The sequence below is a fragment of the Drosophila rhopaloa genome, unplaced genomic scaffold, assembly GCF_018152115.1.
Source record: "Drosophila rhopaloa isolate 14029-0021.01 unplaced genomic scaffold, ASM1815211v1 contig_2, whole genome shotgun sequence".
Lineage (NCBI taxonomy): Eukaryota > Metazoa > Arthropoda > Insecta > Diptera > Drosophilidae > Drosophila > Drosophila rhopaloa.
This window is the reverse complement of record NW_025335083.1, coordinates 10,309,293-10,334,781: the sequence shown is the minus strand read 5'-3', so window position 1 is coordinate 10,334,781 and position 25,489 is coordinate 10,309,293. Positions and strand designations below refer to the sequence as shown.

Below are 25,489 nucleotides of genomic sequence, written 5' to 3'. Positions count from 1 at the left end.
ACCCAGCGTCGCTCCACTCAAATCCACTCAACCCAATCCGAAACCGAATAACAGAAGTAGCCCCCCCCCTGGCCCACCGAAATAATGTTCTTCTCGTTGAAAGCGGCACTCGTTCAATCGCTGTCTTTCAACCGCCCGCCTTCAACGATCTCTCTCATGGCGATTCGTGTGCGTTGGGGTTGGGTTCGTTTTGTTATTGGATTGGTTCAACTGTCGCGTAGTGTTCAGTATTCAGTGTTCAGTTTTCAGTTTTCAGCTTCAGTTCGCAGTCAGTTTGTCAACGGGTCGCATGCGTGTTCGGAAAATCGCACAGAGTTAATATTTTTTGGGAATATATAAGCCACAAGAAATACAAATTCAAAACCCCTTTTAAAGTGCAGTGGTGTGCAGTGAAATAACTTATATTTTCCACGAAGAAATTAAAAAAAAAAAGTATAAAACATGACGTCCTTCGGTTCAACAGGCTGCCTTTTGCTAGGCCTATTATCCCTGCTGATGTTTTTCAATACAGGTGGGTTTCAGGACCCCATTTCGTCCACCTGCACTGACTCCGCATGAAACTGCAGCTAATTAAGTGAAGTGGGTGGGGCTTTTTGGTGGCACGGACTAACTTAAGTGCGTGAGCGTGATTTCTCATTCAAATGTGCAAAAAAAAAAACGGCAAGCTCGAGTTCACTGAACCAAATCAAAAGGGTTCGCTTATGCGGAAAATAGGGGGAAAACTCAGTCAGATTAAAGTATTTGAAAGATGCAGGAAGACTGGGGAGCTTATATTAAAGAAAATTCGAATATGTTGCAAAGGTGCAGACTTTAAGTTTCTTATACAGATGATTCCAAAGTCAATGGACAATTGCACTTTGCTTTCGGAACGATCAAAAGACTAGGAAGAAATACGTTTTCACACAAAATGAATCCATAACAAAGTTAAAGAATGGTACCCTAATTAAAATAAATAAGTGCACCAAAAAATGTATAAAAAATAAAAAATTTTGTCGTGTTATTTTATAAGTAATGTATTTTTTTGCATCTGATTATTACTTGAAAATACCGTGTTTATTATTTTTACGAACTAATTGTTTTTATTGTTTGGCCTCATTGATAAGGGTCTTAAAATGTATGGCCATCTGTATTCATTTCTTTAACATATTTCCCATTATCAGAGCAATTGTCTGGACAGTCGAAATCCACTGGAAACACATGAAATTTAAGAGAAAAAGAGAGAGATCTTAATTTTCCATGATTTATTATTGTTTGTGCACTTGTTCGATATTTTTCCGCCGCTCATTGGTGTTTATTTTTACTTTAAACACCCGACGTTCAACCGTAATGAGCACAAAAATATTTTCTCAACCTTAAAAATGCAGAGAAAATAAATATTATAAATAGCCGGAAAAAATGTCTGAGGGAAATGTGGAGAAATAAAAAAATATGGTTGTCATTTAATTGCTGGACATTTCTTCATTACACAAAAAGGGGCATAAAAAGAATTTTTATTTGATGTCTTAGCAATTACTCAAAATTACCTCAAATGTTCCATGAAAAAGCGTGCAACATATCTCGACATGTCATCAATTAAAAGTTTATTTGTGTTTATGTTGCGTGGGAGTGGCATAAACCCAACTGACCACTCAGGTCCACCCCAATAAAAATGACTAGGCTTAGATCTACTAGAACGATATGGGATAATACAAAATTAAGGGTATGGCAGAGTACATGTAATTATCTCAGCTATTATGAACAGCTCATCTGCTTGTCATCGAGTTTTTCGATGAGGCATATCCAGCCTTAACCTTCGCCTAATCTTAAATGTCAGTTCGCCATCGCAGTCGGCAGATCGTCTTAATTAATAATCCGCTGCTGTTCTCGTTGTTTTTGCCAAGCCTAATTAAATCCATTCAGTTGCTTACTAATTCACTGCAATTTGGTTGGACATAAATCGCAATAATCTCGAATATTAAAAGTAAACTAAAGTCCCTAGAAAAACAAATCACACCCACTGCAATCAGAAAATGTGCAAGTAATGCATACACTCGAGCTAGCAAAATTATTATTGATTGAGTTTTTGTATCAACAAATCAAAGAAAATTAATTTGTAAATTTAAGATTTGGTATCGATATTGAATATTTATTAACAAAATATTCTAAACACAAAATTGTTTCTTATTTTGGTTTTTGTGTCTAAAAATATTTATTACCATTGTTTTCAAGTTAATGAAATGTACGAATAAATTTGTTTAATTTAATTTTATTTTATGGGTAAGACTGATTATTTAAATAATTAATTTGTTTATGTTTTTTAAAAATCACTTAACTAGTGCAAATCAACTTTTGATTATTCAATACAAGAACGCTAATGACACAATGTTACACAAACGTGAAAACTAAAACCATAACTTTTGTCGTTAAATGTAATGATGATGCAGTGTATATTTATTTGAACTTTCTGAGCTAATAACTATATATGTAGTTTAATTTGATTATCATACAAATGAAGCCTTATAGTTCTTTCGCAAATTTTTCAGCCATTCAGTAATAAAAATATATATTCATTGCAATGAAAATTCTTCAGAAAGTGTATATATTTGTTTTTTCTTGTACTTTAGGCATTTAATGTGTTAAGTGTTGTGAATAGTTTTATATTGCAAATAGCAGACGTAAACACTTAATATATAATATACAAAACACATATTAAAATGTATTTTTAAAAAGCTAAACCTTGAAAACAATACAAGTGAACAAGTAGTCTGTTCAAATTAAAAGAGGTCAAGAAAATCGAAACTGTACTGTACACTCCCATAGCCCTTCCCTTTACATTTTTCAAATACCTTTCCTGGCTAATTATTTAGGCATTCGTGACAAATATGCTGCAATTTTGATAAACGTTTGACGAGTTTTGCATTTGGCATTTTCGCAGTTGAACGAACTTAGACTGCACGTCAGTCCAAGGCAAAGCGAAACTTTCTATTGAAGCTCCAGCTGAACCTCTACTACTTTTTAGGGTCACAAAGTTGCACCCTCCCCCCGAAGAAACTACAATGTAACTTCCACACACTCGTAAGTTGCCAAGTTTAATGCGCCGCGATATGGACGGCAATTTGTGGGAGTTTTTGGGGGGAAATGTGGAACGGGGCTGACAATCAACACGTTTCTTTGGGGGCAAAGTCGTAGGGTTTCAAATGTATTATGGATGTTCGGGGGCAGATCCCAAATGTTGCAAGTCCAACTTGCAGTCCGCCTCAAGTTTGGAGCTTAATGGAAAAATTGCATGTGAACCCCGTGGTCGGTGTGTGGGAAACTTTGTGCCCCATTGTAGACTTCTCGTACTTTCGGCCTGGTATATGGTGCAATTCCATATGCCGATATGGTCGCAAAGGGCATTAAACTTTACTTACTTTTATAGGCTTGACAGAGTTAGAAATGCATTAGAAAGGGTTGGAATATTATCCAGAATTAATAAAGTTAGTGGGTTGCTTTCCCTGTATGGTTAAGGTTGATTCAAGAAAATAAATAATTAATTCAAGCATTTAAAAAAATATAGTTTAAATAAAATGGACCAAAATATTGACAACAATTAACCACTAAAAGTTAAATTATAATCAATTGAAGTTAACTAAATCATGAACAATACTTAGAAAATGTAACCACTAAAAGTTAAATTGCATTTAATCGAATTAACAATAAACAATATTTCTTATACTTAAACGGCGTGAGTTAAGCAAACAAATGTAGCTGCACTTATTTAATTTTTTGTTGGTATCTAATATTATTCAACATGAGTTGAAATGTAGTTATGCTACAAAACTTTCGCGTGGTTGGAAATTAAAGAACTGTTTGGAACCTCAGTTTTTTCCTTTCCCCCGCTCATTTTTGCCACGATGATTAAAGCCGAATTCCGATGGCCAAAACTATCGGCGAAAACATCTCGTCCAACAAATACTTACGCACTTAGCGGTCACCATTCGGGCCCAAATTAAATTCGGAATGGGACTCGGAATCGGAATCGGATTCGAATTCGGATTCGGACTCGTATGTTTTTGACCATGTTTGGCGGGCAGTTGCGGCTGCGGCTGCCACAACGGTTGGCATAATGCAACCACTGACAGGCACAATATCAATTTTCAGTTTCCATGGAATTACAGTCATTACCATTAGTAAACTGCCACCGACTTCGAGCGGACGCGCAAATAAACAATTCTGCAAACGATCTGACAATTCAACTGTCAATTAATTTCAATATATTGTAAATGATTATAATTTCCATCTCGGTTACGCCGCAATTTTTCGCGGCAGTTTTTTCGGCTCTGGCACTCAATTGCGTGGAATTGCCAACTGCCAATGCGAATGCGAATCGAACGCAAATTGCAATGTTTATGCTGGTTGTTTATGGCCAAATGCGGTCGCTGGCCGAAAACACGTTTTTCGGCCAATGCGTTGGCACACTTCTCCGGCCTTTCCCCTTTCCCCAGTTCCCCTCTCCCGCCTTTCGACTTATCTAGGCTTTCGTTTAAACGCACCTCAAAGTGTTGGCTAAGTGCATTTAACCCGAACGTTAACGTTTGACGTTTAAATTGGCCAGAGAAACGAGTTTTATGGCCGCCATCACAGCCGCAGTCATCATCATCACTCAACCATTCTCAGAGTCACACGCAGAAAGAATATCATAGAGTCTTAAACCAAAATTACATTTTAAAACAAATTTACAAAATCTAACATATTTTTTTGACCGAAAATCAGATCGGGTATATAATAAATCGTTTCTCAATTTCCATATCTTTACCATTACATTACAGATACAAAATTTGAGATTATAAACATTTTCATAGCTGTATGTAAAGCAATCAATATCATCTTTTAGTCTAATCTAAATCCTTATCTTAAATCCTATACCTAAAAACTAAATATATATGATATAAAAAAAGATAATTTTTCGCAGTGCAGTCAACAATCGTTGGCTCAGTTTAATCAAATAATTATTTACACACTAGTCGCAGTGGCTAATCGCACGCATAAACCAGCTGTAGCCGAACTTTTTGACACTTTTATACGGCAGTTGCCCCATAGCCTGTCGCATAAATAACTCGGCCAAAAAGGCTCCCGACTGAAATTAGTGGCTGTTCGGCAATATTTCAAAGATCTCCGCCAACGGCATCGTACGCAGCAGGAAATTATGGCTTAGCGGCCATTCCATTTGATTATGATGGGATGCGATTCATTAGTCGAACGGTTATGGATTCGGAAAGCAAGAATTAGTTACTCACTTTATTATGATTTTGATAGTCGATGGTTCGAACAACATAGGAAATCAGTTAAGACTAAACTTAGAATGGTAAATGCTTTTTAAGTTGGGGAAAATAACAACGAACATAGTTCAGGATTGTTCTTATAATTGCTCAACTTAATATTTGGATGCTATTTTTATTTTAAGCAATTAGTAATTATATTAAAATACAATTAAAATTCATTGAATAAAATCAGGCAATATAACTACAACAAAACAAAACGAATTCCAATATGCATTTATTTTGTTATGTCTTGTAATATTAAAATTGTTTTTTTATTGTATTTCTTAACGACGATTCCAGCTGATTAGCCAAGAAAGCATTGGGAAATTTTATATTTTGCCCTACAAGGCATCGAAGGTTGTCTTAATTGAAAATGCCTTAATTAATTGATATTAATTACCCATTTCAGCCTCCGCGGTGTTGCGCTGCTGGCGCTGTTCGACGGACGTCTCAAACGGAGAGTTCTGCAACGATCCCTTTCTGCCGGAGTCAATTTCTGAGCAGCAGCGCTATTGGAGCTACGTGAACTGCACCTATTCGGTGGGCGCGAAGTCGGTGAATGCGCGGCCCGTCTGCAAAAAACTCGTCCAGGAAGGTGAGATCAAACCCCCCCTCCTAACTAACATATCCCACTCTGTGTCAGTGAACCTCAAAAAGAAAAAATCCACATGCATGAGTAATTGTGCACCCGTTGCATTTGCATTGTTGTGACCGCGTGTGCGGTCTTTGGACGGGCTACACTGAGCAAAAACTTACAATTTATCAGTAGAAATACAATACATACAAATTCAAACAACCCGAAGATCAAGAATATTCTGCACAACCAGTAATAAAAAAAAATTAAGAATATCCTAAATTAAATTAAATTTAGTTATGTAAAAGACTAGTAAAAGTTAAATGTGAGATTAAGGGAATTTCCATTAAAGATTTCCTTAATTTAAAAATTTAATAATTTTAACAGAATTAGAACAAAAATTAAGAACATCCCATGATAAATTATCTTTAATTATTTCAAAGACTAGTCAAATTGGAATTTAATTTGGCTGTGGCTTAGTTTGAAACTTAAATAATTAATGAAATTAAACCATAAAATCATTGATTCCTTCCGAAAGACTGAAATGTATTAAGATATCAATTATAATTTTTCTCAAACTGTGGATTTTATTGGGGGCTAGGATCGCTGGATCGACGCGACTCACACCCGGTTGTGGCCGAGAGTCAAACAAGATTGAAATTTATTGCCCTGACAAAGTCAAAACAAGTGCAGGCGACACAACAACAACAGCGGACAATTGCCAATGGAACGGCTCAGATCTGCAACTGCAACTGCAGCTGTTGCTGGGCGTTTGAAGGGGGCGTGGCTGGTTGCCGGGCGGTGAAAACAACAACTACAATAACAACGACAAGTGGCGACATTTTGGCCCCCAGTTGCAGTTGCATGTGCCGCTAATTTACGGCAAATTTATGTGGAGAAAGAGCCGGCACATGGGGCGTATGAGTGATTTTTCGTGGTGGGTTTTGGTGATCTTAAGTCCGATTTTACTTCGCTGTCCGCCTGGTTTATTTACTAGTTTTATTGTTGTACCTCTACATTTGCATATAACAATAAAAAGCATATCAAAACAAAGCAAAATTAAACTCGCCAAGCGATCCGTGTCGTCACATTTTGATCTAAATTCACTTTGCATTGTCGGCCACCGCATAAATTTGTCAAACGGCAGACGAGTCGGGTTCGGATTTTAATGTGGGTCAGCCAGTCAAACAATGAAATAGAAAATATGTTGACTTTAAATGATGTAATTGCGTTTGGCAAAGCTTTGTTGTCTTTTTATCAAAACAAACAATAAAAATGTTAGCCACAATTTGTTAACATAACAATTACGGCTTGACCTGACTGAAAAATTGCATAGATTTTAATAAACATAAATTAAAAACTCTATAAAGACTGGTCATAAATTACAAACTTATCAGATTAAGATTTTCTAAAAAAGTTATTTCTAAAGGGGATAGATATGTCAAAAAGAAATGATAACAAGTAAATTAAGTTTTAATAAATCAATCTCCGAAAAATTGCACTTTTCAAATAATTGATAACTCTAAAACCTAACTGTCATATATTAATTTACTATTCTTAAATAAATCATTGCATTTTAAGAATCATCAACAACTGTTTCAAAAAGCGGCGGCTTGAATTTCTTGAACCGCATTTAAGTAATTTCTTATGGCCAATTAATGAACACCATTAAATTTTTGCAATCAAGCGTCTACAAATTGGCTCGGCGAATATTTGCAAGATTTGAGCTTGGCAGTTGGCAATTAAAATTGCAATTGCAGACTCTCAGCCGTCGCTATATCTATATCTCTGACTGAGTTTTGGTCCCCGAACTACATGAGCAGCGCTTGTAATGCGCAAAATACATAATATACGGGCCGACCGGGCTAAGGAAAAAATACACAAAATACATATAAATTAATTAAGTTGTTGCACAGCGTGAAGCGCTCAATTACCAGTTACGTGATGAAGGGGTAAGTCGGGGGGCTGCGGCGGCAGAATGTGTCTGAGAAAAATGCAACTAGGCGATGCAACTTGTTGTTGCCATCTGGGTTTTTATTTGCCGTTAAATTAATTGCTTATGAAGTTTAGCTTAGACGAGTGGCTAACTTTTTCGGCAAATGTCAAATTAAAAATGTATTCCATAATGCCAAAATATGAAGTCAAGCAATTAGTTGCAGGTTGTTGATTTTAGTGTGCGCCTGCAACTATTTTGCAACCTGTTGCTTTAAATCCAATATAAAAAAAAAAGTAGTCGGCCTAGGACCATTTTTGGCGGCTAACAGCTTATTTCTGCCTCTTTTCTCCAGGGAATCGACGAGCCAAAAGGAAGAGATATATAACGTCAATTTTTGATATATATGTTTTATTGAACAAGTTAACTATTTTTATAGGCTTAAGCGCGATCTACTTAAACAGCGTTCAATCAATAATTGTTGATTTATTTTCCTTTTCAAAGTTTTAATTTTTCATGTTGTAAGCTTGCAAGTTAAATAAATTAAAAAATTAAAATACACTAATTGTTAAGGTTAACTAACTCTTCTTTGGACATTTTTAAAGCGATGCAAAAATTGATCAAAACATTTTGACAATCAGACAATTTATTAAGATTTAGTATTTATGAAATTAAAGGCTTGGACTAAAATAACTTTTCTTATAGTTGGTTTGTTGTCTATATTTTGCATCAAAGTACATAACCAAATTTAGGAAAGTAAATACTAAATAAAATATGTTTTTGTTGAGTATATAAAAATTAATATTTTATTTAGTATTTACTTTCCTGATGCAATTCTTTTCAAGAGTAAAAAAACTTCGGCGTACGGAGTACGCACCATATTCATTTTTACTTTGATTTACCATATTTGCCTTAACAATTTTTTATATAAAACATACATAACGAGCCATAAATAATTAAATTAATTAAAATTTAAATTTATTGCGCTGTGTGTGCGGTAGACAATGTTCAAGCGACATTTTTGGCAGCGCTGCTTTGGCGAGCGGAGCACGCGGCGTATGCGCAATGTGGCACACACGGCGGCCGCTGCATTCTGATGGTGGTTCTGAGCCTTGTTTGATGCGACGGCCGTGATAAGGCGACAATTGTCAACAATTTTATTAGCCTGACTGTGGCCCACTGTCCACCGTCTGAGCCAATCACAAAAATGGCCAGCTTTGACCATTTCGAGCTGCTTTTAAAGTTCGCTTTTGCCGTATTCCATTGGAAATTTTTTTTGTGGTAGTCTGTCGTTTTGTTCTATTTGCTGCACACACACAACACGCAATTTGTTGTGCATTTTTTTTCTGTTCGATTTGCTCTTTCTGGTTTTCATTTGCCGTCTGATTGCAAATTGTCTCTAGTTTCGTCGAGTTTCAGGTACGATTTGGCGAATCGTGTGCGTTTCGCAGGCCGCACAGCCTCATTTTGCTGCGATTTTTTGCCGAACCCAAACATATAAGCAGCCTTGAACCCCTTGCAGGTTAAGAGGGGTCAGTAAGTACCACAGTAAATGACTTTCTTTGGGTCGAGAATTCCTTGAAAATTAAAAAAAAAGAATAAGTAAAGGGATCATAAACTTATTACTATCAAAATTATGTCCGGATTTTCCCTTTTATCTCTAATTGATTTTAATTATTTAAAAATTAAAACAAAATACAACAATATTGTATACAAAAATTGACATTTTCCTGTTTTGTCTGTAGTGTATTAGCCAGAAAATTGCGTATTTTTTCGATGTTGTTTTTCTCAAAAACAGTTCGTTATATTTTTGCCCTTTTATTTTTCTTTGATCCTGTTTTTTTATGAACTTTTTTTATGTAGCACAGCCTCAGATACTGGCTCAAAAACCATGACCACATAGCCGGCTTTTTTTTCCGTCTTGCGGCAATTTCAAATGTCATTTCTGAGCAGCCCACGCCGGCACGTACACATAAATTAAATTTAATGCGCACACACAGAGCAGAGACATTAATTAAAATGGCTAAATGAAAATATTTAAACGCTGCTCTCCATTTTCAGTCTACGGCAAGCGGGTGATTTCGCGTTCCTGTTTTTACGAGGACATGGACGATTCGGCGGACAAGTGCGCCAACGACCAGACCTCGTCGTACATAAAGACCGTCTACTGCCGCACCTGCACCACCGATGGCTGCAACGGAGGCAGTGGCTCCACTCCGCTGGTCCTGCTCCTGATAGTGCCCCTTCTGGTGGCATCCTTGCGGCACTTGCCGCTATGCAAATGAGCGAACCGTTCCGGTCCGAACTTAATTACGGAACTGCAAGCTGAAGTTAAAGCTGGCCGGGAATTTCGGTGCTCAGACCGGACTTAACTGAATTTCTTCAACGAGTTTTTAGTCACTTTGCCCTCACGAATCTGCACAAATCACTGGAGACACCGAATGCCACCCGTCCTGGCCATTCATCATTATCACCTCACCCACGAAAATCAAAACAGTTTATCGTAGTCACAACAACTCTGCACTACACATCATTCGACACTCGATCACCTAACTTTGTTGTAATCTGTACATCTTTGTAATATCTTTATTATTCTACTTGTAATTGAAAGTAAGGAGCCTTCGGGTTCTGCCTCTACGTAAATAAATAAATCGTAATTAGATGATAAAACAAATGGAGATTTTATTTTTTTACAGTTTTTATAGGTATTGATGAATTGGATATGGGAGGATTTATTAAATACAGTTTTTAACTAAATGGTATACCATTATTATCCAAAATTACAACAATATTTACTAAAATGTTAACATTTTGAATATTTAGAAAAGTAAAAGTAAATAAATAATATTCAACAGGCTTGTGATACGTTAGGATAGCCTTAAAATAACTTTAAGTTATCTGGCACAAAAAAAACTTTAAAAAAATAATCATAAAACATTTCCAACCATTATTTTATACCTTAAAAATTCAGAAAAGTAAATTTTATAAAATGTCTTTAAATTAACTGTCGTTAGTAAACTTTTCGTTTGTCAAGTACAATCATTTTGGCCTTGAATCACCTGACATCCCCCCTCTAACCGGGCATCAAAAATGTGGCAGCCACCCAAAAGAAGGTCCACCGCCGTTCGTGTGATGGCCATGGAAGCGGGGAATTCCTTGCCGCCTTGGAGTCGCCTCCTGGACCACAACGCCGAAGGACGACGTCGGCGGAAGAGCGACGAGGACAAGCGGTACGAGGTGGAGATATCCAACCGTTTGTGGTCTCTGTGGGGCACTCCACAGCAGGTGGAACCCGTGGAGAATGGCACCTCGTTGGAGTCCGCATCCGGAAGGACCTCAGCTCCCGGCAAAGTGCTAGCCTGCTGTGTGGTAGCCTGTTGTGCCGGCAGTTTCCATTCCCTGGACTCCTGGGACTCTCGTCTGCTCGACAAGATTCTGCTAAATGGACATGACTACTACGAGGAAAGTTTGGCGGCCAGACAGCGCAGGGATTGTGTGGGAGAACCCACACTGGAGACCCTGAACACCTATTGTTGCCTGAATGGACGCAACTTTTGGGTGGACATCGATAAGTTCGCGTCCGGCAAGTTGTACAGTAAAACCAAGAGCTTGGGCTCCGCACTTAGTGTGTTCTTCGCCCAGCACTTGCAAACTGGCATCCTGCAGCTGAGGGATCAGGCTCTGGCCTTTGGATTTATTCCGGAATACGCCTCCAGAGGAGCCTTCTTCCTGTTCCACTGCCAGGCGAAGGGGCAGCCGATCTTCAATGACGGCGAGAGTGCCCCCTATGTCCTCAGGATGCGGCAGCTGCAGCAGCTCCTCAACTGCATGCTGATCACCTTGGACGAGCGCCGGTACAACGTTCCCTTCAGGATCTACAAGGTTGGATGCGTCCCCAGCACTGATTGCACACTTTTGGGGCTTAAAAATCATTAAATTGATCTTTGGATGTGACAATTGGCTAAGGACTCCAAAAAACAATTCTTTGTATCCTTTGATCTGCACAACAACATCCCTTAAATTAAACCATATCAATGCCAAATAGAACAGTGGATTTATATATTCAGGAAAATGTGACAAAAATAAATATATTTTCCTATTTATTGATTTCAATGTCTGTTATCTTTAGTTAAATATCTAATTTAACTAAAGACTTATACACTGTTTATTAGCTAAATATATGCAAACATCCGTAATGTCATATTCAAAAAGCACAAAAAGTCCTTTACCCCTTAAGAATCTCAAGTTTAACGAATGATTAACACATATGGTAAGTAATACCAGACCATTAATAAATAATTTACTTAAAAGCAGTCAAATGCTGTGGAAAACAAAATAAACTTAAAGTAGGGTGATGACATCAGCCAGATTACACCCTGTTCCATATAGTACACAGGCAGTGCATATAGTCACCGACTTAAGCACTCGTAGCCCACATTAAAAATACATTTTGCCAGGCAAATCAAAAGTAATTGTCTCACATCACTGCGCTTGACATTGCATTTGATTTGAGGCATGAACGTTTGCCTTCTTGCCTGCAGTTCATCATATTATATGGTGCTTTATGTATCCAAAGTCTTTTAATAAAGAGTCGCCAAGCGGAAATGAGTTCAGACTGTCATTCAATTGGCGAAATTCGTTAATTGCCAACCACGCAAATTCAGAATCTCCGCCAACTCTTTTTTATTTTTGCCCAACTCTGAATGACTTTTGAACCCAGTCAATTGAGCGTAAGATTTGCTGGGTTCACAGATTGAATGCGAAGACAAATTGCTACTAGATTTCGGGTGCCGCCTGGTAGCGTGATAATTCCATTATGCTTTAATTAAAATCGCATAAAACCAGCGGTGTATATAAATAAAATTTGTCACATGGCACGAAAAGCGAAGGCTGTCATAAAAAAGAAAAACACTTACAACATCGAGTGAAATAACGCAAAATAAATATATATATATATAAAATGGGTGGCAACTAAGCCGCGAATAAAGCGTTTTGGCCATTTAAACTTGTCGCACGGCTTTTATTTGTTTTGGGTTTTAGTTTTTTTGTTTGTTTGTTTGTTGCTGGTGTTGTTGTCTGGCGAAAATGTCGTACAGAGTTTCCAATAAAACTGGCCATTTATCATGGGGCAGCCGCTTTGGAAGAAATATTGAGAATCGACAATCGAATGTTACGCATACGCCCCGGAGGGCAGCTGTTGGCTGTTGGTCGCTGCGCATGCGCAGGCAGCGATTCGAATGCGATTTTCCACCGATCAGGCCTTAACCCCGGCTATTCTTGGCCCGATCCAAATCGATTGGCCCGCAAATCGATTGGCGGGTGCGTGCGCATTTTTCACGCTTTGTCAACTTTGGCTACGAACTACTGGGAGGAGCAACTAATGCCGCAGATTAGTGTCAAGATTTGCATACGAAATCGTATATCTGCCAGGTGCGTGTGTCGCCAATTTGGTAAGAGTGTTGCCAAATTTGGCTAACTCCGACGAGTTGCGGCTGCCAAATGTTGTGCCACCGCACTGTCCTGCACTCATGAATCATTTTTGGCGGTGATGTGAATCATTTTTAATGCCTGAACGCATTCAGATCTAGATATGTCCACTGCTTAATGAGGGGGAAGTTGCTACAGGTATAAGCTGATTTATATCACTCAAAGAGTGGTGTTTACTGATTGTCGCAAAGTGGATACTTTATTTAAAAGGTTTTCAAAAACTCATTTGAGTTTGCATCCCCATTTTATTTAAAAGATGCGCTGGTAAAAATGATTACGGAATAGCTTTTTGTAGCAGAGGTTGGAGTCTTCGCTTAGCTGAGTCGCAATCCGTTTTTTTTAGGAAGACCATGCTTGTAAATTGGTTAAAGCTATTCCGCTGAAAAGGGAATTAACTATAGCAACTAGGCTTGAGGTTTTAAGTACCGGTATTAAATATTTTTTAATCTGTTAATTTAACTAAAAACCTAATTTTAAAAATAAGTTGGTTCAGCCATGTGACTAGTCTAGTCACCTTTCTATCCTGCATTTTTAGAACCAAATAATGGACCCATATTTATACCCTTTCAGAGGGTATTATAATTTCAGTCAAAAGTTTTATATTTGTCCAATCAAACCGACCTACCAAATTTCATAGGGATCGGCCGACTATATCCTATAGCCGCCATATAACTGATTGATCAGAAATTCCGAGAACTTTGGTATTTGTAAAATGTTTAACTGGAATCCATTGTTATCAGTTATGGTTTGTTATGGTTTCTTTTTCGCTTTTATAAAAACCACGTCATGTGCGTATAGATTTCTTAACATGATTATAATTTGACATACAAATAAACCAGATTTTGGCGAAACGAAATTGTTTCTGCCGAATATTCCATAAATATATTCTCTAATTTTTTATGAAAGCGAAATTAACTTCAATCAAATTGGCCTGATAACAAATGATTCCAGTAAAATAAAATAAAAAAAAAGTCTTTTAAAATATAATTTTTAACAAAAATAAGTTTGCCCCGGTTTATGTTAAAAATTCCTGTTTTAAGAGGTGGGCAAATGATTTTTTTTATTCTTACTTGTTAGGAGATGGGCGAACATTTGCAGGCAATTATGTTCAAAAATATTGGAAAAGGTCAACTTTTATGTTTTCAAAAAAGTTTGAAAATTGTCAAAAATTTCGTATTTTCAAAACTAAAGGGGGGCAAAAAGTGGGCAAAGATGGGTCAATGATTGAGATATTCAAATTTCAAAAATTCGATTTTAGTCGACCAAACTTTTTTGAGCTCATTGTTTTGTAATTACTTTAAGGGTATATAAACTTCGGCTTGCCGAAGTTTGCTTCCTTTCTTGTTTTATGTCTAATGTTATCGATACTTAATGCTGTATCATTAGATAATGGTAAAAAAAAGATAGTTATGATTTATTTATTAAGCTATTTGCATAAATTTATTTACTTATATTAATTTTATTTATTTTGACAATTAATATCTTTTTGAAACGCACACCCACTTGTCTCAATACTTTTGTTTGTTTTTCTACCTACATAGATATGACAGCAGTTACGCTGCCAAAAGCAACGTCATCCATTAAACTGCATTGTTGGCAGCTCCTTCAAAGAAATGAGGAATAAAAACAAAGCCACCGAATGCGTGAGTCTGGTTGCCCGTCTGGTGGGCTTCTGTTGGTTCTCGCACAAAAAAATAAAAATAAAAGCAAGGGTTTCCCCAGGAGCCGACTGAGCAACAACAACAACAACAACTGGCAGAACAGGCCAGCTGCGACGCGACTGCGCTGCCAGAACATTCAGCAGCAGAACTGTGGCACCGCGCCGAAGAAGCCTCGGCATTATCCACAGTCGTTCCTCGGCCGAGCAACCGTCTGCATCGCGCGCAGCTCTCGTAGCGATTTCGAAAAACCCCGCATCTTTCCAAGGATATACACATCCGCAGGCGCCACCCAGTCGCATTCCGCATCCCGAAAAGGATTCCCATAAACATTCCAAACTAACAATGTCTGCGATGCCGATTAAAGCCCTCCTGGCTGGTGTCTTTCTGCTGGCCAATGCCTGGCACATCACAGGTGAGCCACATTTTACAGCTGAAGTGTCGATCACCAAATGAAAACAAACAATATAAAAAAAACATGAAACTTTTTCATAGATTTTCGGTTGAGCACAGTGAAAAATGTAGTCCAATAGTTGGCCTTTGTGAATTATAAGTTATAAATTTAAAAGTAAATGAAGGATTGGTTATTCTTATAACAAAAAATCATTAGACATATAAAGTTAAGCAATAAAAATATTTCCAAAGTTCACCTAACACTTACAACATTTTTAACTTTAAAAACCAGAGTTCGAAACAAACTTTAAAAGTAAATTAACACATACTGAATCTGTCAACATCCAGTACTAATTAAACAAGCTTTTCCTTCTGTGCACCTGTAATTCCATCTGCCTCACAAGGTCGTCGATCCGCACAAAATTTGAGGTGTGATGGTTTCTATACTCAAAAGCCCATGAATGAAATTTGTTTCCAATTTTCCCCATTTTGTTTATGCCGTTTTTCCGCTAGCCATTTAACGATTTTCACTTGCGGTGTTTATGAAAATTTTGGCTTACAACTAAAAAAGTTTAAGGTGGAAGCCATTAAATATACTTAGCACATTTTATGTTTCTCCCGATTCGAAATAAGATTTATGAACGACACTCAAAATGATGGAGGTTTCTGCTGTTTTTATCTGTCGTAAACAAATTAATATCGGTTGGTGGGATTATAATGAAATATTAATAGCTTAAATATAGAAAGTGCTTATTTGTTTATTTTGCGGTGAAACACGTGTGGAAAGAGGAAAGACATTTGAAAATTATGAAGAAATATGATTTATAATTGTATTATCCAGAGAATCTCTTGCAATTTAAAAAGGGTTTATAATGATTTTCAGTTTACTCAAATACTGCTCAGTATTATATAAATATACTGATATTCTTTATGGGAGTACTATAGGATGGATTATCGCACTACTACATTATAACATATTCGAATGTCCTGGAAATATTTTTTTATAATTTGTTATTATTGTAAATTCATATTTGGTATTTTTTAATATTTCCTATAAAAGAAACTTTAGTGTATGATTGCGTAGTATATATTTTGCTGAGTTTTTTTCTCAATGTATTTGTTTTAAATTTACTGCACATTTCCTCGTTGTATTTGGGAAAAATCGTGGGTCAATGCTTTCCTGATGAACATCGCTAAATATACACAAGTGCATTTTCACAATTCGGTGATTTTCACGCTTTTGAATGATTGGCAACCTGCACGCCTTATAAATACAAATATTCGCCCGACTGCCAGACATTTTTCAATATTTATTTCCATAGCCATTTCAGTGTGGTTCACTTGATTTGTGGTTCAAACAGAATGTGAAACGGCAAATGCAGTTTGCAAATTTTTCACGGTACGTTAAATATTTTTGAATCATTTCTGATGATGATGAGGGTAATTGAGGATTGAGATTGGGTCATTAGATGGTGAATCGAAGCAGCAGCTCCTGCTCCCTGTTGCTCTCAATTAGCCTTGCTTGGTGTCCTGCAATTATCTAATTGTTCTGTTGTTGCGACGGATTCAATCTGGATTTACGAGATTCGGGGAGTGCGCATGTCAGAGTGGCGCCAGGATGTCGTCTGCTCCAGTTTCCCGCTGTCTTCGGCATCTGACATCCCGTCATCCCCCGAAAAATCCCAACCCCATTGCGAAAACTATGTCAGAGTCTGGCTGTCTTCTCAGTTTTCTGGCATGAATTGCGTAATTTGCGCAAACTGATAATGACCAAAGATAGAGAGTGGGGGGGTGGGTACCTTTATTCAGGAAGCGGAGATTGTCCTGACACACATCCGATCCGTATCGTATTTTATATGCTATTCTTGCACTGCATTTTTTATGGGGGTGTTTTGTTTATTTAAAGACTGAATTCTCAGGCTTCGGGGCTGAAAGTTTCAAGAAGAACGCTCACAGGGGCGTGGAGTGCAACTTCCTACAAACAAGTCTCAGCTTTCAATTACCCGACAACTGCTTTAAAAGAAGCCACACCAAGTCGTGCCATATGCGTGACCTCAGCGAATATTTCCGTAATGTTAAGCGTGGGCGATATAAAACCCTTAGGCGTCGACCTTGATGTGTCCATAAGATGCACTCAGAAAAAAAACACAATAAAGTGAGCTGAAAAATACATTATTTTAGAGAAAAATATTTTTAATTTTTTAAATACATTTTAAAGCGAAAAGCTTTATTTAATTTAACGCATAAAAAGCAGTTTCCTAAACATTATTTAAATGCTAAATATTTTTTATGATAGAAGTCTTAATTAGGATATCCCACTTTTTTCATGTGGAGCAGTGGAAAACAATTACTTACACTATAAAATTTTAGACTCTGCCAATTTACCGAAATTGTTCTTGAAATGCCAAAACAAAAGAGAAAATGGAGTCAAACAGTGTGGGCCTGGTTTTTGCATATGTCCAGTCAATATAGGAAAGGAAAACCAGACATGCTAAGGCCACGACAATTGGAGGCTTCACATCGTATACGTAATATGACCAGCTCAGGTGTTATAATGTAATTTAGCTGGGAAAAGCAAAATATAAATATGTTATAGTCAATATTTGACAGCCACCACTACTCGAAGGAACCCCTTTCCAAGATTGTTTGCCTTCAAGGTGCCCCAGTGCTCCACTGGACTTGTGGCATGTTTGCCTTTTCCTGTGGTAAACAAGGCGAGTCGTGGCACTTTCAACTGGCAGGACATGCAAAACTCTTTCAAGGTCTCAACCGGCGATCTTGATGTACTGTCGCGCAAAATCACGCAACCTTATTAACACAATTAGTGGAGTTCCCCCCATAACCAACACCTTTATTCGAATCATCTTAGCCATCACCATTATTTAAATCATCTAAGCTCTTGCACTAATTAAATCATTTGTTTTGATTCTATAAATACTGAACACTCATTCAAACAGAATTCTTATGTTTTGGGTGGGAAAATTAAATTAGATGTGTGAAATGAACGCACTGAAAGGAAGAATAACAAATTATAATGAAAAGGAAAATAAACAAAGAACCGAAATAATAATATATTCATAGACAGGAAAAAAATCAATCAGAGTTTCTGATTGTTGAACTCATTAAAAAAGTTTATTTATGTATATGCTTCGAAGTTATTGATAGGTAATCAGGCTTAAACCAATTATTCATTACTCATGATCTAAATAAAACTATAATTATTGAAGAAAACATAAGTTTATTGTAATATTAAAGCAAAATCTATTCCCAAAATTAAGCGACAGCAAAACCAGGAATGAAGCAAACTTGGGTAGTAAAAACGTATATGCCCTTACAGATACAATATAAATATATTAGGCAATATACTTGTAATACCAGTTCCAATATAAATAATTATATAAATTGATTCTATATACTACCTGTAATAGAATATCGAGAGACTAATACCAAAAGACTAGCTAGCTGAATATTAAAAGCGTAAGACCATTTTACACAATCAGATTTCTCAGTTTTTAACTGTCATACCTGTCAGTCATTTGTCAACTATGGTGAGAAATCAGGCTGCTTAAAACGGCCTTAAGATATTCCTGAATTTGACTGCCTGAAAATTCTAAATTAATTCAAATATTCATAGGTAATGAAATAGTAATTATGTGTTATGTAATTACAAATTATATCCCATTAAATATGGATGATATGATTTTAATTTGAATTTTTAATGCTTTTCTGCTCAAATCTTGAAGTAAGTAACCCAGTGTTTAAGCTGCGTGGACTCCGTTACGTATACGTAATAAAGATTGACTAAGGCGCCACCACGACTGGGCACGCATTCCCCATTTTCACAGTGGGCGCTTCGAAAGGGGGCGGCACATAAATGCGATGGTGATGTCAACATCGAACTGGAGTCCTTCGAGGGGAAGCAAACAAAACTGTGTCACCCTCATTTATTTTTAGCCCGCAAGCATAGTTTCTTTTTCTATGGCATGTTTGCCTGCCAAATATATTCCCCCCCTCGGTGACCCCATCAAAGGTCAACTGAAGTTGGTTTTGCTAATGGAATTATTTGCTTTCTTGCAGCTGGAAATGAGCAGCATCAGAAGAACCACTTGCAGTGCTGGCACTGCAGCTCGGACACCATTGGTGCGGAGGACTTCTGCGATGTGACCTTCCAGGAGGACAATATACCCACTGATCTGATCAAGGAGCGGAACATCAATCTGCTGAGGAGTTGCAACAGCACCATTAATTCCGATCACGAGCGGGCCGTTTGCCGCAAAACTGTGGAGGAGAGTGAGTAATCCGGTTTGAATAACAATAATGTAGAACAAAATATAGTATGAAGTACAACAGTTGTTTAATTGCCTCCTTTAAAAAAGGAGAATTAATGTAAAACACTTCGAAATTGTGTTTAAAAATATTTTTAAAGGGTGTTATTGCTTTTAAGTTTATTTTAAATATTTTTGTTGGTTTATTATCACAATCAAATAACCCATTTTTTCATTAATAGAAAACAATTTATGATTCTTTAAAAATAAAATCTTTAAAATAAGAAAAAACAAACTTTTTTTAATAGGAGTCTTGTCTTGTCATTCTTTGTATAAAAAATATTCATTCCAAATTTTATTTCAAATTCTAGACAATGGCAAGCTGATCACCAAGCGGTTCTGCTACTACACCAACAAGTCGGATCCCGTGGAGCTGTGCAACATCACCAGTCCGGAGAAGAATGTGCGACGGGTATTCTGCGAGGACTGCCTCACCGATCGCTGCAATGGAGCCTTCACAGGAGCCTCTATATTGGAGATCTTGATGCTCCTGCCCATCGTGGCCCTAATCCAACAGTTGGCCATCTAAAGAGGACATCTCCGTATTGTATTTTAGTTGGAACGTGATATTTTGCCTGGCCTCAGCGGCTAAGCTGTTGCTGATTAACGTTTACGTTTAGCTCGGTTTTGACTTAGTTTTGGGGACACTAGCTGCCCCACTCATTAGCTTACATTCAGATTGAAGTTTAAGGTTCGACTATAAGTTTATGATTTGCCTGGCCGAGTGCCAATGTTCGCCAAGCTCAAAGCCCGAAAATCAAATCCACTGAAAACTATAAATAAAATAAAACAATACCAAATCAAATCCAATTGACACTATAAATAAATAAAACAATAACCAGTAGATTTAGAACCCCCAAGCACAGTAAATACTCACTAACAGTCTATGTACAACATGATATTTTAATGTAAAGAACACAAATCTTCACCTATGTAATTATCACAGATGCTAGACAAACAAAAAAATCAAATCAAGGTATTAAAGCACTCGAATATACAAAACACACCGAATAAAGTTCACAAAACTAAAGTCTTGGTAAATATGTTCGATTTATAGGAATTTCAGAAGATCAATGATGGCATCCACCAGGCGTTGTTTTGTGTTTTGATCCAGTCCTGAATAGAAGTCCTCCTTTTGAAGGCTCTGCCAGAGTTTTGCCATGTATCCGGAGAATCTCTGGTTATTTTGTTCACCTCTCTTGTAGCGTTCGTATAGCATTAATTCCGCTTGAACCATGGTTACGTAAGATGCCCGATTGCCAAAGATGTAGAGTTGGTACAAAAACGCAGCCAACTTGCTGGACCGCTCCAAGGTGTAAACTCGTCGAAGGACTCTTTCCAGGATCCTGTTCATTTGCTCTGGCTTATACAGACAATGCAGTTTCTGGGAATATTTGCCTACGGCCAACTGCCACTTTCCCAGTTCATGTTCCTCGGATTCCAAGGCTTGCTGGAACAGATCGGTGGTGTTCAGAATCTCCAGATGCTCCAGAATCTGCTCGCGAATGAGATACCCCTGCAGATGATGACGCACCGTGACATTCCTCTCCTTGCGACAGACCACATGCTGCAGTGTCTCCTCCAAGTCCTCGATTTTGGCCACATCCCTTGGGTAGTCGGCTCTCAGCTTTCCCCAAGTGGCTGCCACCAGGGAAAGCTGCTCGGAAACGGTGCCATTGAAGTCCTCAATCAGGTGGAGCATCCGTTTGTTGTCATAGCTGACCACCTGCGTTCCAAAGGTGGCCAACGCTGGTATAAACAGTAGGGGGAATATTAAAAACAATTTACGTATCATCTCTCGACTTGAAATGCAACTAGACTGAGAGCAGCTGCCAGATGGGTTATCTTCAATCTGAGCTTATCGGCTTGGCTCCACCACAAAGTGCTCTCATGGAAAAAATGAGCTTATCGCTCAAAAGTTATTTTTCCTTGGCGAATATAAAAGGTACTTTGATTTATTTCATACATTTGGTAATCGCTGAAAATAATATTATGATTCATAATGATACTTTTTTTCCTAATATTTTAGATGTACATTGAAATATATAGAGTTTAATAAATTATTTTTAATTATTTTGGATCAACGTCAAATTAAGAAGTTGTTTATAATATTATGTTATTCTATCATCTTCAATCTGAGCTTATCGTCTTGGCTCCACCACAAAGTGCTCTCATGGAAAAAATTAGCTTATCGCTCAAAAGTTTGTTTTCTTTGGCGATAAGGTACTTTGATTTATTTCATACTTTTGGTAATCGCTGAAAATAATATTATGATTCATAACGATACTGTTTTTCCAAATATTTTAAATGTACATTAAATTTGCGCTAAACTTTGTATTTTGGATCAACATAAAATTAAAAAGTTGTTTATAAGATTATGTTATTCTATCATCATCAAATGGGTCACAGAAATCGAGAAATGTATTTAATGTGTTCATTTCCATTAAAGATTATTTTCCTTCTTGTTACTGCCACATTAATCCGAACAAATATCGGATAGCCATAGAAGTTGAATCCAATTAGTCGACCTACATACGATACAATGCAACCCTCGTTGATATCCTGCCAGTGTCCTTGTTCCACTGCCCCCAACATAGCCTCCATTTTAAGCCCCCATGTCTGCCCAGCTGGCCACTTCTAATTAAATTTATGCAAATTATTTGCCGTCCTTGTTGATTAGTGTCACCCCATCTCTGCGTCTCATTAAGATTCGATCGTGCTCAATGAGATGAGCCAAATGAATGTATATCTTGCCGGCGTAAAATCGTTCTACTATAAATTGGATGACATACTTTTGGGCGGTGACTTCAAATTCTTGTTTAAAATTAAGTTGTCTTTAGCAAGAACATCCAATTGTTTACATATTGAAACTGCGAATTAGCAAGTAAATTCTGTCACTTGCTGGCAAAAACAGCTCTTTAGAGTGTAGATGTTAATGGATCTGTTTCTGACTCTTACATAGTATACACAGAAATTAAATACTTTTGAAATAAACTGAAATAAAAACAAATGTTTGCATATATGTAAATGCATGCAGTAAAATCAAAAGCTTCGGTCACTATTTAAACAAGTAGTAAATACAAAAACCTATTGTTAGAACCGGTTTTTATTAGACCTAGAAATGAATGCATATCGAACCGAAATTTTCACTCAAAACAAAAAGCAGAGAACGTATTGTGAGGCAGAGACTTTTAGTTCATCTTTTTGGGGGCGATTGCTGCTGAGAGGGCGATGTTGCCGCTGGAACTGCGATGTTGCTGTTGTTAGAACTCGCAGCGCTCGACAATTTCAGACGTGCAGCAGACATCGTTGACGGCGGTTGAGACTCGTGCTTGAATTCGAAAGACTTTAATTTTCATATTCATCAACTCCGCCAATAAAGTGCTTGTGAAAATGGTGTCCGCTCTGAAATGCAGTTTGGCCATGGCCATTATGATCAGTCTGGCTTGTTCGGGTGCGTTGCGCTTGCGATTGCGTTTGAAAGTGTGGGCAGTGGAAGCGGTGTATTTTAAAAGGAGTTCAAGGAGAGCCGGTTGGCGAAAAATGTGCTGATTGATATTGAAAAATTTTCCTTTAAAGTGAAATACTTCTTCCGTTTCTTACAAAGTTTATTACATATTTTGAGTGGAGTAGTCTTATTTCTATTTAACTAAATATTCTAAAACGCTAGTTCTTTTCTCAGAGGGGAATTAGTGTTTTTTATACACTCCAAATGTTAAGGAACAATGCAATGAAAATACATAGCTATTTTATAAATTCTTTCTAGTTTCAAAGTGTTTTTATTTGTAATAAAAAAAATAAGTAATAGCAAAAGATTTAAGATTTAAAACTTTTTTTTCAAAGATCAAATTTTATTTAAATCAGATTTAAATTATCAACGCTTGAATTAAAAGTATTTGCAGTAAAATTTTAGTTGAATGAGAGCTCCACATTTCCTTGAACACAACACATAAAAATCGCTTAAAAAATCTGGATTTTCCAATCAATAAAATGTCGATTATTCACCCACAGCTTACGCCATTAAGTGCTATCAGTGCGAGTCGCTAACGATGCCGAAATGCGGTCTAAAGTTTGAGGCGGATGATATGCTGCTGATGGATTGTTCCCGGATGGCTCCCCCTCGCTTCCTGCAGAACTTCTTCCCCGTCCGCAACGCCACTGGCTGCATGAAGAAGGTGCTTGAGAGCGGTAAGTTTAAATTAAAAAATTCGATAGGAACAGTGTTTTGAAAAATACAAAAATAATTAAGAATATCCCAAATCAATATTCGGCATTTTGATAACATTGTAGTCATAACATAGCAACAAATTAAAATCTTTTTAGAAGCTAGATATAACCAAAACCCCAAAGCACTAAAATTCAAATAAAGCCCCTCCCTGAGATCATCACAGGAAATCGTTTTAAGTATTATGTTTCTGATGTCATGCGAATATTTACCTATCTGCGATTCAGACGTTACTTTTAACCTTTTTACGTGATTTCTCGTCACGTTTATTTTGCGACTCTTGTAATTATATCAAACGGAGAGCTTAATTTAGGTTCCCATAAAAAATAATAATAGCAATGACGAGATTGAATGAATGCCGCAAGCTTTTCGCTTTCACACTGTTTGAATATTTACATTTTTTTGCTAGGCAGAACAGCCGATTAATTATTCCGCCATAAATATTATGATCGTTTTTCTAGCCAAACCAGCTTTAGACATATCAATTCACAGAGGCAAATCAAATTTCTAGATGACGAACTCCCTAAACTGAATATGACTATATTTTTTAAACGCATTCTTTGTTTTCCGCCTCAACAAAATACAGTGAATCAGTCGCAAACAAGTAAAATAAACAATTAACAAGTGCGAGGTTGTTGGGTGAACAATCGGTTCATTTAGTGAGCCCCACCCGAGAAAGTTGTTGGCCCAGTTGCTAATCCCAAACCAAACACTCTGCTCCCCAATTCCAGTGGCCGGACATCCGCAGATCGTGAGGACCTGCTACTTCGGCGACATCAGCAACCAGCAGAGTGGCTGCCAGACGGATCCCTCGCTGCCCTTCGTGAAGCAACTGGAGTGCAACGTCTGCACCAAGGACGAGTGCAACGGATCCTCCTCCCTGGCCCCCGTTGCCACCGCCATCGTCCTCTTCTTCGGCGTGGCCCGCCTCCTGGCCTAGATCTTCACTAGCTCGTAACTCGCAGTTCCCCAATTGTTTTTATTATTCAAGGATCATATGTTGTGTAAATTTCTTCTAAATTTAATTTGATAATAAAAGAAGGACACAAGGTTGTTCTAGTAATATACCAAGTGAAGTTGTGTTTTCATTATTTGTTCAAAAGACTGGCGGGGTTCTTGGAAGTTATTGACCAGCATTGTGCCCGAATAGTTAGGGTCCCGGGCTTAATTAATAAGTAATGAAAATTAGTGTTTTGTAACATTATTGCCAATTTTGACTAAAAATGTGTTGATAAAATAATGTTAGCTTCATAAAGAGCTATCGCTCTCAAATATGTTTTTAAATTGCTCAAGTAAAAAAAAATGTATTCTAATTTTGTTTTGTGTAAAGGGCAATTTGCACAAGATTATAGAACGAAAAGTACTTAAGCCGTACTTAAAGCGATTATTTTTGGCCTTAAAATGAATCATTTTGAGATCAGAGTTTTAATAGTTGCCTCAGTTTTATCACCGAAAATGGTTTATCAACTTATAATTTATGTTATACATAATGCTTTAGACGTAGCAGTATATACGGATTCCGTTTGGGTAGTGTCAAAGCAGACGAAAAAAAATATATTTAAGAATTTTAAAGATAAGCGCATATTTTGACTGAAAATAGCATCTGGTTTTG

General features: G+C 37.2%; 5 protein-coding genes across 5 annotated transcripts; 4 read left to right on the top strand and 1 right to left on the bottom strand.

Moving 5' to 3' along the window:
• The first annotated feature begins 242 nt into the window (after positions 1 to 242).
• On the top strand, positions 243 to 10,463 carry LOC108041624. The gene is made up of 3 exons (XM_017119589.2): positions 243 to 511; positions 5,692 to 5,877; positions 9,851 to 10,463. The coding sequence occupies exons 1-3, from the start codon at positions 442 to 444 to the stop codon at positions 10,072 to 10,074; spliced, it is 480 nt and encodes a 159-aa protein (XP_016975078.1). The 5' UTR covers positions 243 to 441; the 3' UTR covers positions 10,075 to 10,463.
• Positions 10,464 to 10,844: 381 nt separating this feature from the next.
• On the top strand, positions 10,845 to 11,896 carry LOC108041625. Its single transcript, XM_017119591.1, has one exon. It carries the CDS (start codon positions 10,880 to 10,882, stop codon positions 11,723 to 11,725), a length of 846 nt encoding a protein of 281 aa, XP_016975080.1. The 5' UTR covers positions 10,845 to 10,879; the 3' UTR covers positions 11,726 to 11,896.
• Positions 11,897 to 15,136: 3,240 nt separating this feature from the next.
• On the top strand, positions 15,137 to 20,682 carry LOC108041130. The gene is made up of 3 exons (XM_017118935.1): positions 15,137 to 15,349; positions 19,405 to 19,617; positions 19,964 to 20,682. Exons 1-3 carry the CDS (start codon positions 15,280 to 15,282, stop codon positions 20,179 to 20,181), a joined length of 501 nt encoding a protein of 166 aa, XP_016974424.1. The 5' UTR covers positions 15,137 to 15,279; the 3' UTR covers positions 20,182 to 20,682.
• LOC108041129 lies at positions 20,536 to 21,455 on the bottom strand. The gene has a single exon (XM_017118934.1). It carries the CDS (start codon positions 21,445 to 21,447, stop codon positions 20,704 to 20,706), a length of 744 nt encoding a protein of 247 aa, XP_016974423.1. The 5' UTR covers positions 21,448 to 21,455; the 3' UTR covers positions 20,536 to 20,703.
• A 1,475-nt stretch (positions 21,456 to 22,930) lies between these two features.
• Positions 22,931 to 24,948, top strand: LOC108041131. The gene is made up of 3 exons (XM_017118937.2): positions 22,931 to 23,106; positions 23,664 to 23,840; positions 24,609 to 24,948. The coding sequence occupies exons 1-3, from the start codon at positions 23,046 to 23,048 to the stop codon at positions 24,815 to 24,817; spliced, it is 447 nt and encodes a 148-aa protein (XP_016974426.1). The 5' UTR covers positions 22,931 to 23,045; the 3' UTR covers positions 24,818 to 24,948.
• The last annotated feature ends 541 nt before the right edge of the window (positions 24,949 to 25,489 follow it).